The sequence below is a fragment of the Silurus meridionalis genome, chromosome 3 (assembly GCF_014805685.1).
Source record: "Silurus meridionalis isolate SWU-2019-XX chromosome 3, ASM1480568v1, whole genome shotgun sequence".
In the NCBI taxonomy this organism is placed as follows: Eukaryota; Metazoa; Chordata; class Actinopteri; order Siluriformes; family Siluridae; genus Silurus; species Silurus meridionalis.
In genome coordinates, this window is record NC_060886.1 from 19,034,860 (window position 1) to 19,051,369 (window position 16,510).

A 16,510-nucleotide genomic window follows, 5' to 3' on the forward strand; every position below is an offset into this window, starting at 1 on the left:
TTTAGCCTCTTTAAAAGGAGTCTGTGGTGTCAGCAACTTTTCTAATAATTAGAGATATATTTATTTACTATTATATAGTATTTTTTAGGAATTTGCAGCATCTCTGTAACATGACATTCTCCAACTTCAAGAGATAATAGAAAATGGTAAGAAATCCACTGTTTACATTTATATATAATATAAGGGGTACTCCCAACATTAAATGTAACTCTAAATGGATAAAAAAAATTATGAAATGCCATTCGATATTCTGCCACTCATCTTTAGTAAGCACTTTTTCTGGGTCAGGGTCGCAGTGCATTTTGAAACTATACAGATATCACAAAATACAAGGTGAAATAATTCACCGTGGATGGAATGCCAGTCCATCACAATGTACCATTTACACAAAGATTACACGTTCATTCACACGCTTATTCACACCTACAGGCAGTTTAGTTTTGCCAATCTGCCTATCTGTATGTTGTCATGCACATGGACAGAGCATGCACAAAAACTCCACACAGACAATAACCTGAGTTTAGGATTGGACCTAGGTTAAGATCTCAAGTTATAAATAGCGTAGTAGTTTTCAGGATTGACAGGATTAGCCAAGATCTTTTCTAAATGTCTTAACACAATGAATGAAATAAAACAAAAAAAAGGATTTTCCATGTGGTCCTAATGCACTAGTGCTGTTCCTGCCTACGACACAAACTGCAGAGAACACTGAAAGCATTTTACTTCCATTTAATGTGATATATTCTGGCTTTCACAATGTATATTTCAGGGCCATTTTCACACTGTACTTTTGGAGGTTTTTCAAAAAAAATTGAAAAATGCAACACAAACATAATCAGGGATATAGGGAACAGTTCCAGCATGAAGCACAGCAGACCAAGTGCAGAGTGCTGCAAATGCTAGTAAAGCAACACTGAGGTGCTTTCTCCTGTACTCCTGATAAGCAAAAGAAACACTTTACACTGACCATATCTACATAGAGGCTGCATAGTGTTTCAGCTTTTCATATTATTATTATTAATTTCTACCTTTGTTTTAGATTTTGTGTCATTATTTATTGAAGTGGCTTATATAAAAAAAAGCTATGATGTAATGTGATGTAAAAATTCTAGTATGCCTAATGTCTTCCTTCTGCCCTGAATTAAACACAAATAAACTTACCCTGCATGCACACACTCACACATACACACTCACACATACACACACACACACACACACACACACACACACACACACACACACACACACACAAACAATTATACACATGGAGAAACATCAAAAGGAGTATTGTTAACTTTGTATCTGTGTGACTTACAGTAAGCATGGAGAACATGCACTGGCAAACATTGAACGCATGTCTCCAGTTGTGGTACAGAACCATACGATAGTTCTTCCTTACAGTCAGCAGCCACCTACACAATGTCTAAAGAAATAGAGTGCAATTGAGAAACAGAAAAAATAAACAAAAAACAGAATCATGTGATAGTAGTAAATGTTTATATACTATAGTCCAATGAAGATAGGAGAGCAGGAGAGGGTTTTATTCCTTGACTTTTGTATTTTTATATAAAAAGATGCTTTTCTGCATCTTTTAAAATGATGCAGAAAAGCAACATATGACAGACAGAAAAGAACGAGAAAGATTTAAGGCCATAAGTATATGATATAGAGCAACATGACCTCATCTTGAAAAAAGACATAGAAGAGAGCCCAAAAATTTCAGTAGATGAAGAAACTGGTAGAGTCTATGTATAGAGAGTGTGTATGTCTGTGTGTTAAAGAGAGAGAGAGAGAGAGAGAGAGAGAGAGAGAGAGACCTCATAGTCTATCTTGAATTTCTGCACCATGCCAAGCTCCATGAACATGCGCAAGGCTGCAGTTATCATGGCATCCTGGTCCAGAGAAAAGTCATCAAAAGAGAGCTTATCAATGCCCAACTCACACACCAGAGGGATGTTCGCTGCCTGAAAGTGAAGAGACAGGGAGACAGAGAGTTTTTTTTTTAAACCTTTTTGGGCTTTATTTCTGGGTCAAAACAAGGCGATGGGTTACTTAATATAATCCCGGGTTCTTTGAGTGAGGTGTTTCACAATGGGAATCAATTTGGGCGTGAACAACTACGGAAGCTCCTATGACACCACGTCTGTATTTGACAGACAGGTCGTCAAGTGACTAGGCTCCACCCCTCCTATATCACCCAGTTCAACCCCTTACAACATCATTGGAGCGAGATTTCTTCCCATTCCTGTGCAAGGAGGAAAGTGTTGGTAAAACACCTCACTCTGTTATCAAAGAATCTTGGATTATGTTAAGTACCCCATCGTTTTTTTTTTCTAATGGCTTCACACGGTGTTCCACAATGAAGATGTAGAATACTCCTGGTTTGCACAACATGTTCCCGCTATACATAATTACATAGGCTCAGACCTTTTGGCTCCTAGCACTGCATGTGCTAAGGATGGCTCAGACACATTCAGTCTATGAAATCGCACAAAAGTGTGTAGCCCAACTTGCTGCCACACAAATATCCTGAACAGAAACTCCCCTAAGTAAGGCCTATGATGTCCACCATGCCCCTTGTAGAGTGGACCCTTAAACCTCGAGGTGCTTAAGAACCTCTGCATTTATATGCTAGAAATATGGCATCTACAATCTAGTGGGACAGCCGCTGACATGACAACAGCTTCCCCTTGTGAGGGTAGCCCAATACACAAAGAGCTGGTCATTCTTCCTGAAGCCTGCTGTTCTCTCCACATACATAAGAAGGGCACACACTGGACATAACAAATTCAACCACTGATCCTCCAAGGAGAATGGAGGAGGGTGGGAGGCTGTAAGTTCTGTAATGGGACATCTATAAGAACTACCACTTTAGGTATAAAAGCCAAGTTAGGTAGAAAGCAAACTTTTGTGAGCCCTAGAGCAAACTGCAAACAAGCTGGAATGACAGACAACTCGCTTGTATCTTGATCACATGCTTAGCTGTCACCAGAGCTATAAGCAGCACCATTTCAAGAGAAATACACTTTAACCCCATGCCATTCAATGGCTCGAAAGGGTGTTGAGAAAGGGCCTATAAGACCATAGACAGATCCCACAGTGGGACATCTGCCTGGACATCTGCCTTTTATGGCATGCTACCTTAATAAAAGGACTGCCAGTGTGCAGACCTGCGGACTCATTACCAAAACCAACATGTCATGCAGAAATAGCTGCTAAATATGCTTTCAAAGTAGAAAAGGTGTGTGAATGGATGAGGCTCTGGCACTCTGTGTGTAAGAGTGATGGGGCAGACCTGCTGCACTCAAGAGCCACCTTTCATGGGCCAGGTCCATAGCTATCTGGTCTGAGTTCGGATGATAAATCTCCCCTCCCAGCTGAGAAAAAAGGTCCGTTGATGTAAAAAAAACACTGTGGAATTGTTCCTTTTCACTAAAACATAACAGCCTATTATGAAGGTCAGAAAATGTTTCAGTGCTAAAAACACTGCCAACAACTCCAGGTAGTTTATATGCATGCGAATCAGCTGTGGAGCCAAACACTGTTCACAGCTCTTCCCATTAGAGTCACTCCCCAGCCTTTTAAGGACACGTCCGTCGTCATAGTAACTCTCGATGACACCGTCCCCAAGGGAATCCTTTGAGAGTCGTGGGGCTTTTTCAATGTCGGAGCGCTTTGACGCATGCATAGTTTATTCTTACCGGTCAAGTGAGATGCCGCCGGGAACACAGCTGTAGATGCACAACCCATCACTGAAAATCCCTTATCATGAGAAGTCCCAGATGTACTACCGAAATTACTGAAGTCATTAAACCCAGCATTTGTAAGCATGCCCTAAATAGGACCACTATTCCTATCTGAAAACGGGAGAGTTACTATGTAAAAAAATAAAACGTGATTCTCCTCTCTGTCAGCGTAGATATTCTGTGCATTGAGAGGGCTCCAATCAGCTCTTTTCCATATTTATTCTAAACCCCAAGTTGCAGAGATGCATTACCACACTGTGTGCATCTCTGATTGCTTGCTCTCTCAATAAAGAGCGTGTCAGACAATTGTCTATGTAAGAAAATATTCATATTATGTTGTTTCTCAACAGGAACAGAGCAGCTTCTACATATTTGCTAAACACCCTCAGAGCTAGAGGCAGTCCGAATAAAATGGTTTGAAACTCTTAAGCAGTCCCTCAGCATGTTATTCTTAGAGACGGGTAAATGCTTATGTGAAAAAACGCATCTGACAAAGCGATCATTACAAACCAAACGTTTGGACGGATCGATAGACAAAGCACTTTGTGTGTCAACATTTTGAATGAGTAATTCCTTGTGTTAGTTTAATACACTCAGGTCTAGAATCAGATGAAGAGATGTGTTCCCTCTTTTTGGAATCACAAAATAATGGGAATAAAAGTTCTGACAGATTTCCTTCTTTGGCACAACTCTGATCGCTTGTTTGTTTAAAAGAGAGTCGATCTCGGCCACCAGGACGCAAGCCATAGAGACTAACACCCTGTTGAAACCGAGTGGTTTCATGACAAATTTAAGTCTGTACCCCTGCATATGGTGCTTAACACCCACAGAGGACCCCTGTACTCTTTTATTACCTTGTGGTTGCACATTTATGACGTCATGACCATCGCCATGCTGGGTTCCACTGGAAGAGCGATCACTCCCTCCAGCGGTAAGATTAGGGGTGCAGTTACTATTTCTTTCAAATTTTCAGAAACTGTGGCCCTCAGCTGTCTGCCTGGCTTCAACAGTGGAACATTTATTATGTTTTTTTAACTTACTCTTAGCCCGTGGCTCAGATGTGATACTGTACTTTTTTTGGTGTACAGTATAAACCCCTGAACTGAAATGTGTCTGAACACATTGTGTGAGTGCTTGGTGATTTCTCAAACTTGAGGAGAACTTGAAGGTCTTATTAAACTCAAAATTGGGCTGGATTCCCCCCCCTACTTGTCGCAGGCGGAGAGAGGAGGATAGGGTAACGTTCACGTGTCAGGTAGAGCACTTCTTCTTTCATTGCTCAGGGTAGGGCAGACGGTCTCTATCTGCTGCGGCCACAAACGTATGCTTCCCGCCTGGTCCAGAGCAATCCGATCTCGGACGCTGGTCAGCTTGCTGCCTGCTGGAAACAGGTCTTTTACTGCTCACCCTCATCTGTGTCCCTCTCACTGCTGCCCCTGCACCAAAGCCCTGTCACGCTGTCTGAGAGGGTGGTCGGGGTGTTTGCTTGCATGGTAAACAGAGGCTAAAAGCTTCATCCACTTGTTTCCCTAAGGTGCTGGTTTTTCTCATCTTCTTGAGAGCTGGACCAAACTGACCTTTAGCAGGATCTTAAGCTGTATTCATCACCTTCCATTTCTGCGCACCCCCCAAGCCTGACAGGTTTAGCCATAATGCTCTAGCACCTAACAAAGCCAAGCCCGTCACCCGGCCACAGCCCTAAACTGCACCACACGAAAAACGCAGAATAAAATCATTTACAACACATATTTCGTCCCAGAGTGCTGGGTTACGCACTCCCAGGTCGAGCTGTTGTCCTATCTCCTCTAAAATTTCTGCCTGGTATGCTGACAGTGAAGTTGCAGCATTTAATGAGTACACTGACTCCTCTGATAGAAGGACCCTGTCAGTCACGCCATCTTGCTCGGCAACAAAATTTGAGAGGAGGCAGAAATATAGCACCGATTTGGATAGAGATGATAGGAAACTACTATTATATAAACAATTATAAGATATTATATAACATCTGATCTAGGTTCCCCGGTGGTCTAATGGTTAGGATGCGGCGCTCTCACCGCTGCAGCCCGGGTTCGACCCCCCGGTCAGGGAACCAACCCCAGCCACTCTAAGTGCCGGTCCCAAGTCCGGATAAATGGGGAGGGTTGCGTTAGGAAGGGCATCCAGCGTAAAAACCTGCCAAATCAAACAGGCGGATGGTCCGCTGTGGCGACCCCTAACAGGAGAAGACTTTTTGAAAACACTTAAAGGTACCACATTTGTTTAGTTAATGTAAAGACATCTACAGATTCTGTCAACTGACCTTATCTTGCAATTTTATATCATGAAATATATTAAAAACATGAACTGAATTAGAAATTGTGCTACAACTTAAGACTGAATTTAGGTCTATAGAGTGTGTGTAGATTATCGAATAAACTAAATTAATAATGTAATTATCTTCTAATTAAAAATAAAAACCTAACAGTATCTACTAAACAAAAACAAACTAAACTATTTATATATTAGAATTAGTTAATAGAGATTGATGACAGTCAACTTAGAGGGTGTTAATTGTCTTTAAATGTTTGCTGACTCTTTGTAGTATATGTCCTATGGTCTATCCAAATAAAGTGTAACTAGTGTGGAAAATGAGACACGGCTAAAACCAACATTAAAAAAATATCAAAAACTATCAGTTTCTATGACTAAAATAATCATGTTTTGTTTATTAATCATATTAAGTATTAATATTAAGCATAATAAGCAGTTGAGAATTGAGAGCATTTAGGTAGACACCCTTGTATTTAGTAATGTAGTAATGGATAATTCAACACAATATTTTACACATATGCTATTGTTAGCTACTATAATAATGATTGTCACTGGTAGTGTGATAAAGAGATGGGTGCATCATTTCAAATCTATAAGTTTTACATTTTTTTATCCTGTCAAAGTCATCTACTCTGTTGAAAAAAAGTTTGTAAAATCATTATTGATGGTACAGACATCTGACCTTGATATGGCCTCTATTTGTGTGATATGTAAGCTTGTGACTCTAATGCTTTTTGTACACATAGCAAAAGCCATTAACCCTGTCCACTACTATGTACTAAGCATGTCCATTTTGTTCATTATTTAAAAAAAAGATACAGCCATGCTAGTAGATAGAACAATTAGAGGATTTATCATTGAATTCATCGCTTTCAGATTAATCAACAGTGTGTTGACCGGGATGACTTGATTTTTCAGCTGTTGACCAACCCATACAATATCCTAATTATGTTCTCTGCCTATTTGATATTGTTCTGTGCTAGGTATTAGGCATATTTTCAGAAAAAGACAAAGAAGGTAACTGCAGGACGTCACAGTCATTTTTGTCTTCTGCCCAAATTGAATGATGTTGCAACATCTGTAGCCAGGTGATCTTGACACCACACACACTGAGTATGATGGTGCTGTGTAATTATTTACACCTGACCTTGATTTAATCCAAAGGTCTTCACAAAGTATAGGGAGCTGGGCACCAGTAGATTGCTAGCAATACCATGATATTAACTAAATAGGGTTGAAGGATAAGATTAAGAAACACACTGTATGTCAGTAATTACAGCATTCTTGGCACATATTAATACTTGAGTACTGTATCTTCAAATTTTCTTTCATTGTTGTATGCTTTATTATGATTGTTCCGACTCATGAATAAAAAAAGCATGAATAAAAAACCTGGAATACCTAACAAATAAGAAAATTAAACAGAATATATTGCACTAGCAGGACACAGCAAAACCACTCAGGCAAATATATTTGTGGCTTCAATTCAACTCTCTAACCTAAATTTAGTAATCTTTTTTCAGTGTGCACTGTAGTCACCAAGAATGGTGTGTCTTATTAAGTCAAAGACCAAAGAATATTAAAAAGTTCATGTAGAAAATGACAAGATGGAGAGGAGGGATACAGAGGATGGCTGCAGTATATGGTCCTGTGTCTCACCCATGTTCATTCAGGTGCTTCATGAATGGAGGAGCACTTTGCAGGTTGTTCCTAATGCTACGGATATCACAGCGTCTGCTTATCCAATTTAAACTGAGCTGAGAATCTCAACAGTACTGAGATAAACTGCTAATGAGGGGTCTATAGATAGAGCTTACACAGCGTAACAGAGAAAAGTGTGAGAACGAAAATGAGAGAGGGAGGGGGCCATTGGCAAGGGAATTGATGTGTTTTAGTGACGTCATTGACAGATACTAATTATAGAAACCTGTGAATTTTATTACTAATAATATCAAGAGGTGGTAAATATGCAAAACAAGCTAAATCATTTGTCTCTTTATTTGTTTCCTAATCTCAAATCGAGCACAGTTTTTCTTATATTCTTAAGGACATTTTAATTTAGTCTGTTTTACCATATATATATATATATATATATATTTTAAGGCTCTCTATGTTAATTTCAGTATGTCTGTGATGTCCTGTATCCTGTCCTGTATTTCATGGTGTCATTGCGTTACTGCCTTCTGGAGAACAGTCCCTTTGGAGCTTAGCCTGAATAAGAATGGAAATTAATAACGTCCTCACAATCTTTCTTTGTCTTTCTTCTTACTTCTCCTAATGTATCTACTGTAGAGGTATTGCATTGTATAAACACTGTACATTATATATAACTTTGTATATGCACATTTATAGGTGAGATATTAAAAAAGTGCTTTAGTGGGGCTACAGCACTATATTTATGAATGACTGTTGAGCTTGCGTTTCAGTGACATTTAAAATGAACCACAGTGTGTGTGTGTTTGTGTGCATGTGAGTATGTGTGTGAGCCTATGTGTGAAAGAGAGAAAAAAAGAGAAAGAGAGAGAGAGAGAGAGAGAGAGAGAGAGAGAGAGAGAGAGAGAGAGAGAGTGAGTACGGGAAAGAGAGAGTGGGTGTCTGACAAAGAGTGTAAGAAGGAAAGGCAAACAGATAAAGAGACAGAGCTCAAGGCTGCATTATTTGAGCAGTACTGGTCTCCACTGTGCACATTACTGAAAGCCTACATGTTTTAAAGACTCCAGCAAATATTCTGTGCCCAAGATGGCATTTAAAGCAAAAATCATTGTAGAAAAGCCTAATATGATGGATGTGCCATCACTAATGAGGGAAATTTCACTCTACTGAGATGCTATGAGTAATGTAGGGCTACTAATGAACTTATTAACCTGCATCATTATTAATAAATGTATGTTACACATACAATTAATGTGTATATGCATGACATTTTATGTTATGTATTATTAATTTTAAACAGAAACAAATGCATTATTTTAATGAAGTTTCCTACTTTTGTGGAAAATGTGCTATAGTTTAATCCCATGTTTCCTGATAAAATATGTCTCATTTATTTATTCTTCTGTTATTGTTTTATCCTGGTCAAAGCCATGAAAGCCAAAGGAAAAATCCAGAATTGCAGGAACACTGAGCATGAGGCAAATTGAGAATAGGGTACCATACACACACATTCATACCTAGAACAATTAAGTTCAGAAAGTCCAATTATTAGCATGTTTTGGCTGGTGTAAGGAAACCAGAGAACCTAGAGGAAACCTAAACAGGCATGGGAAAACTGGCAAACCCACACCCATATAGTAATCCAAGAACAGTAAGGCTATATATGTTTTTATCCATTTTATAATTATTCTACAGACTCTAATGCAGACTATAATGTTACTAATTAATTTGTATATAAATGACATGTAATAAGAAGTCATTAAGCATATAGTAGTAAAAAAATGAGCTGCTTCACTTTTAGCTTTACCTTAAACTTGTCCACTTCTGTCTTAGAGCAAGTGGCATGATATGACAGCACCTTTAGAGAGAGAGAGAGAGAGAGAGAGAGAGAGAGACAGATAGATAGACAGAGAGAGAGATTATTTACTAGATACTATAAAGTCAATTTCATGTAATACACATTTAAATTCAACAGGAATAACTGAGTAATATGTGGTAACGGCTTGACCATTTATGCCAATTAACACAATAAACTATTATGTTAAATCAAGTATAAGAATCAGTGAAAGTGGTGGGTTCTAGTATTAAAAATGTGCATGGCTACAGAAAGGGATCTTAACTTTCTTAAGCACTAGGGGTGATGGAACAGCTTCTGCACGGCAGCTAGGATACATCAGAGAAAGAGGCTATAACAGTTTAAATAGGACGACAACATGTGTGTGTGTGTGTGTGTGTGTGTGTGTGTGTGTGTGTGTGTGTGTGTGTGTGTGTGTGTGTGTGGCATCTGTATGAAGAGACTTACGTCCAGAGCCACAGACTGTTTGGCCCAAGACTTCTTCACCTGATCGTACATTATTGTGTTATTGATCCCCAACCCACAAAATATCACAAATGCCTGAGGAATAAACAGAGAGAATAAAGTTAGTGAGCGAGTATGAGATTGAGAGAAAAAGAGAAAGAGAGAGAGAGAGAGAGAGAGAGAGAGAGAGAGAGAGAGAGAGAGAGAGAGAGAGAGAGAGAGAGAGAGAGAGAGAGAGAAAAGACAGGAATACACAGAATGATTACAGAAGCAACAGACAAGACTACCGTAATTTCCGGACTATAAAGTGCACCCATATATAAGCCCCCCTGAATTTAACAAATATTTTTATTTTAAACATAAATAAGCCGCACCTGTCTATAAGAAACTAATGAACTTTACACAGGCTTTAACGAAAGACAGTGTCTGTTACATGGTGTAACGGGTGAAATATGTTGTGGCTCCTTTAAGAGCAGAGCGGCATTTTGGGAATAGTCTGCCGCCGCATTTTTCCGGTATTACTGCATGTGTGCAAGACCGAGGAATATGTCCTTATTATTTTCTGATGCTCATTTCTAAATTTCTCTGACTAACCCGTAACGCTGTTGCCAAGAAAAATAAAAAAGCACGAGTTTTGGAAACCTGTCTGTGCTTATATGATTTCTTTTGCAACTGGAGTTAGTGAGCTCTCCCTTGACCCAGACTCAACGCGTTACAACGGCTTGTATCTAAACAGTAGCCTACCAAGAAAGTCATTGTTCACTGTCTTCCTCCTCCCTTACACCACTATTTCTCTCGGCAGTTTTTCTTTTGGCTTTTTGGCTTGAAGTTTGTGAAACCGGGAAAAACCCAGGAAAAATTCATAAATAAGCCGCTTCGTTGTTTAAGACGCGGGGTTCAAAACATGGGAAAAAAGTAGCGGCTTATAGTTCGAAAAACACAGTAATAGTTTTGCAGACTGCATAACTTATACCTCAAACAATCTCTGGTCTGCATCATCAAAAGGCTTCCCATCCAACCTGTTTAAAACCTGTGCGACACCTGCAACACACACAGCACAAAGCACAGATCGTCATTTGTTGCTAGAATGGAATTAGGGTTATTATTTAATTATGGCAGTGCATTCATGAAAAATCAAACTACTGCTTTATAAATGCAGTCCTGAAGCTATTCTCTATTCCAAAGGTGCCCAAACTTTGTTCTATTTAGAGCCAAAAATGAAACTTTATTGAAAGCCATAAATTATATTTTATTTATAAATTAAAAAATAAGTTGAAAATCATTACTTTGTAATTTGCATAATTAATGCAATTTTACATTCAATGATTTCTAGTTCAATAAAACATATAAATAGTACAATATTCAACATACAAAAAACCCTAATTATAAAATATATAGAGTTTTTTGAAATTAGACTTAGTATAAATTGACATATACGTTTAGATTTATGTTTTTTGCAGCTTAAAAATACAACTAAATATGTTATATTAAGCATTAAATTATAATTAAAGATCTGTATAAGTTGCTTTACAGACCAACCTTGGCCTGCAGGCCCCAGTTTGGGGATTTCTGTTCTATACATTCCTGAAACTACTGTTTTATAGATAATGTCCTAAAGCTACTGCTCTTTGGACACAATTCTGAAGCTTCTGAACTAGAAAGACAGCATTTAAGCTGTTGTTCTATACACTCTTGAATCTACTGCTTTATGCATCTAGCTGTTTAGCTACTTTTCTGTAGTGTACTGTGCTCTAAAGACACATTTGTAGAACTACTGCTCTATAAATACAATGCTTGAGCTATTGCTCTGTACAGTCCTGAAGCTAGAGATCTAGAGTTACAGTTTTCAAGCTACTGCACAATTCAGAAACTACAGCACTATACAGTCTTTAAAATATTGATAGAGAGATAAAGTCCTGAAGCTACTGTTTTAGAAATACATTCTTGAAGGACTTCTTTAGAGATGCAGCCTAATAAAAGAAACATAGATAAAGAATCAGATCTATATTTGATGAATTAAAGATGCATCTCTACATCCCTACAGCTACTCCACTACATATACAGCCATACAGCTACACTTTTCAAGAGGCATAACCCAATAGAGGTACCTCTCTAGAATAATAAATTAATCGATATAACTCTACATGTACAGCTGTACAGCTAATGGACACAGGCCTACAGCTACAGCTCTAGAGGCTCAGTACCTCCATATACAGATCCAGACCCTATACTCTAAGGATAAAAATATAGAGTTATTGCTCTAAAGGCCAAGCCCTACAACGACTGCTCAAATGATATAGGAGTATACCCACTGCCCTTAAAAAAATCAGCCATGCACCACTATTATAGTCTCTATTCACCTTATATGCCCCATTCCTTTTTGCTCAGATCCAATTTAGTTGCTGTGATGGTTCATTTTAATGTTTGTAGGTGACCCAAATGTATAATTAGTGTTGACAGACTGCTGTTGTGCCTGTACCTGCCCTTTTTTTATCACTAATGTCCTCACATAACCCACATCACAGACAACAAAAAAAACATTCAATCAATCATATTTGCATTATTTGCTTTATGGCCATGGTTATTCTGCCATTCATGGTATTATATTATGATTGTTATTGTGTAATATGTGTAGAATAATAAGATTGTTTCATCTGTAGTTTGACCATTAATTACTTAACCTTCTCAGAAACAACACAGTGGTGTCTCTGTCTCAACTGCAAATTGCAAGCTTAAGGTTAACCATAGAAGGTTAAATTAATTATGTAGTTGTCTTAAAGTAATTGTAAATACAAAAATAATAAAATCACATAACATGTAAAAGCTTCAACCCAAATTAGAATTTAGAACAAATATGAATTGAAGAGTAATTAACTTTGGCAGTAAAGGTAAAATATTTCATAAAATACAATCCTAATTACTAAAAACCTAATCCTGTCCTCATGTCTGCTCTCTGCCTGGTTTGAATGGTGTCAAAATATCTGGGACATGAAGAGATAAATGAGAAGTGCTTTACAGGTGTATAGCTGGAGGGATGAAAGACAGTGGTGTGTGTGTGTGTGTGTGTGTGTGTGTGTGTGTGTGTGTGTGTGTGTGTGTGTGTGTGTGTGTGTGTGTGTGTGTGTGTGTGTGTGTGTGTGTGTGTGTGTATTTATGGCAATGATTATGACGTGGTACAAGATGTCATATGAGTATCCTTGGCTTCCTTAATGTTCGAGTCCTCAGGTCTGGCAGGATGCCTCACAGAAAAAAGGCCTCATTTACTTGCCTTTTTTAGGCACTCATTTATGAAATCAAAGGCTAAGTTAAAGAGTCTAATTGATAGTTAATCTAGAATTTCGTTTTTATAGACCAGGGGGATTAAGGGATTAAACATATTAAACCGTTGATGCAAATGTGATTCTTAGAAATAACAAGAGCTTTAAAAAGCATTGATTTTTTTTGCAGAAATTTTAAATCATTTTCAGAACAGGCGCATAATAAGAAGAATTAAACCCTCAGTTCCTCAAAGATGATTTGATGAAAAAAAAGAACATTTATGTGAATGAACACATCTTTGACTCAGTACTACACCTTTACTGCCAAAGTTAATTACTCTTCAATTCTAATTTGGGTTGAAGCTTCTACATGTCACTGTATGGTTATAATGTTTTTTAATCTGTTTCCTGATAAGACCCTCAGACATGCTGCATAATTTGCACACAACTCACACATTTTTTAAATCTCTACTGCTTACATTCATACATATGAACAGACTTAGCCAACTTTCATTCACAAACACATAACCCTTACATATATACATGAATAGTGTGACACATAGCAAGGGTAGAAAGTGATATATTTTTGTACATGTATTTATGAACTTACCAATTATTTGGTGGTTGCTGTTCCAAATAGGCACACACAGAACAGAGCGGATGTGGAAGCCGGAAAACTGATCAGCCTAATGCAAACATAGGCAACACATACAATTCACTACATTTGTGTCATGCTGCAGTACAGTCCAAACATACCTCACTTACTGTAATGCCTGCAGCACAACTCAGCAAAAGATAGGTTGCCTGAATCCCATAGGAGATGGGTACGCAGTGTAGCACATTGTTGTAAAGAACATAATAAAACTGCATGGGTGCCAGCATTTCAGAGCAAAAACAGGAGAGAATCTAAAAGAATCTTAGCCAAAGATACATCAAAGCCATATTATATAATTCATCAGTGTGCGACAGCAGCCAAAGATCAAAGCTGGACTGGTGCAGAGCAGCACATCACTCTGGTCTGTTGCTTCATTTACACTGTACAATGCTCACTACCTGGAAACAGTTCAGACCCAGGCAAATAGCACACTTCCCTACATGACAACATTGAGTCCCTTCTGTACCTTTAGGTATTCTAATTTATGTCTTAAGTAGCCCAAAGCTTAAATCTACTGGAAATCATTTTTATGTGTATGTGCATTTTATGGTGCAAAATATTTACCAGAGTAAACCATTATATCAAATATACCACTGACATACTGACAATGCTGAGGTGGGCATACATTAATCAAATTATCTCTTGGAAAAGTCCTTTCAGCAAGACATTTGATTCATATTGATTAGATTCTACAGTGTACTGTTTAAATAATGCTGCTTGTATTTCTTGGTGGGCAAAGTAATATGGTATGTTGTACCAGCCATTATACCTCACCGCTCAGAAAGCACTATTTTATACAGTGTCTAACTAGTAATTACAGATCAAAGTGGCATTTCTAAATGTTTTCTCGGTTGGAAGCTGATGATTACAGTAGTAGTTAATGTAATCTGAGGGGAATGTGGCAGCCGGGCTGCTGAGTGAGCATGCATATCTACCTCGGCATCGAAGCGGGGGTCCTGGTAGGCGTCGCTAATGTTGACCGGCAGACCAGTGGAGGCCACCAGCTCAGCTATGCTGTTGTTGATCAGCCAGTCTGAATATGATGACTTTTCCATACTGTCTTTAAAACTGAAATAAAAATTAATAAAAGAAAAAGAATGATTAGGAATGAACAGCTCTGTGTTTTAGACAAGGAAATTGAGAAGGGATTTGGAACTGAACCACTGACCAAGTAAATTATATGCCAATGGATGTACTGGATTAGAGATTCTGTTAGTTAGCAATCTGTATAACTCAAAGTTTTAGGAGTTGTTGTTGTTTATGGTGCTTCTTCCCAGGCAGCGGTTCATATCTAATAAGCCCTTTATGCATTTTAATAAGCTTCTTTTAAGCCTGGTAAAGTAATGAAAAGTTACCGCTCTCATTGTCATATTCGCCCACGTACCCCAGAAAAACACACAACTGCCTCCTTCTTCACACTTGCTCATTCTGTATTATTATTCTAATGTCTCTTGTTTGTAACATAGCCCTATCATGTTTTCACATCACACCCAAGTGACTGTAACACAGTTAATAGCACTTTTGCATGTGAGCTGCTGGCAAAATCCTGGACTGCTTTAGTCAGAGAGTGTGAGATATGTGTGTGTTAGAGAGGCGCAGTGAGACCCTTCTCTCGAGAGCTGTACGTCGGGCAGATCAAATCTATGGGGGTAGCAGGAAATAAGTAACATGCGTACACATGGATAATGGACATAACAGCTCCTGCTGTGGAAGTATTCTCGAAATTAAACACATAAGTTCTGTATGCTGCACTTATTGCCCAACCGAAGCAGTAAAAACTTCAGATGCACAATTTGGGATTTCACAGTGAACCAAACCTCACATATAATTCCCATTTTAAAGCTTAAAATTTCATGTATTTTTTAGAAGAATTAGGCTTAATAGGCTGGACATAAAATCAGAAATTATACTTGTCCATTAGGTGATGTTTATTTGTCCTTTGCACATAGAAAGCATGCCTAATGGGATAGCGGCACAATCACTCCCACAAATTGTATGTGCTCTGATGTGTGGTATGGATCTTTAAACTGTGAAGTAAAATGTTTATTGCACTTTGTTTTGTTCCTTTGATAGTGTCATCAAGCTTAAAAAAACATTGTTTTAATAGACACAGCCATCAGTGTATGTGATTTCGCAGCTTGGCACGCAGCATTAGCCAGGTGTTGTAGTGGGAAGAAAGAAGGATGAGTGGAGTACAGCCCTTTGATAGCACTGTGGTGTGTGTGTCCTCTCTGCTGCCATAATGATTCCACTTGCATTTAGCATTACCATGCCAGAAACAAGCAACCATGTTGCACAATCACGCATGTCTCCCACAAAATTTAGATAGCACTCAGACGCATTTCTCCTCTGCAATTAGGCGAGAGCAATCAGCACCATTCTCTGAAACAACTTTAGTATGATGTTCACACTCTCAAAACCACCTGGTTCTCACCTTTATTGGCTAATGCTTGTATGTGCTGGCAGGTGGGCTGGTATCATGTGTGTTTGCAGGAAGATAGTGGTGACTGATCAGGGAGCTGAGCTATGGGGTTTGGTTTATCCTAAGTGCTGAATAGATAGAGTTCGAAGATTCGGTGCAGTGCAGAAT

At 38.5% G+C, this 16,510-nt stretch overlaps 1 protein-coding gene across 4 annotated transcripts in view; it reads right to left on the reverse strand.

Annotated features, from left to right (window-relative positions):
• pde11a (phosphodiesterase 11a) overlaps positions 1–16,510 on the reverse strand; it is a 53,282-nt gene that overhangs the window by 15,159 nt on the left and 21,613 nt on the right. For all 4 annotated transcript variants that reach the window (XM_046845210.1, XM_046845212.1, XM_046845211.1 and 1 more), the window contains 7 exons: positions 14,856–14,988; positions 13,876–13,951; positions 10,982–11,049; positions 10,012–10,104; positions 9,517–9,567; positions 1,818–1,964; positions 1,316–1,423 (listed from right to left, as the gene is read on the reverse strand). In XM_046845210.1, the coding sequence (XP_046701166.1) occupies positions 1,316–1,423; positions 1,818–1,964; positions 9,517–9,567; positions 10,012–10,104; positions 10,982–11,049; positions 13,876–13,951; positions 14,856–14,988 (676 nt within the window). The remainder of the gene's footprint in view (positions 1–1,315; positions 1,424–1,817; positions 1,965–9,516; positions 9,568–10,011; positions 10,105–10,981; positions 11,050–13,875; positions 13,952–14,855; positions 14,989–16,510) is intronic.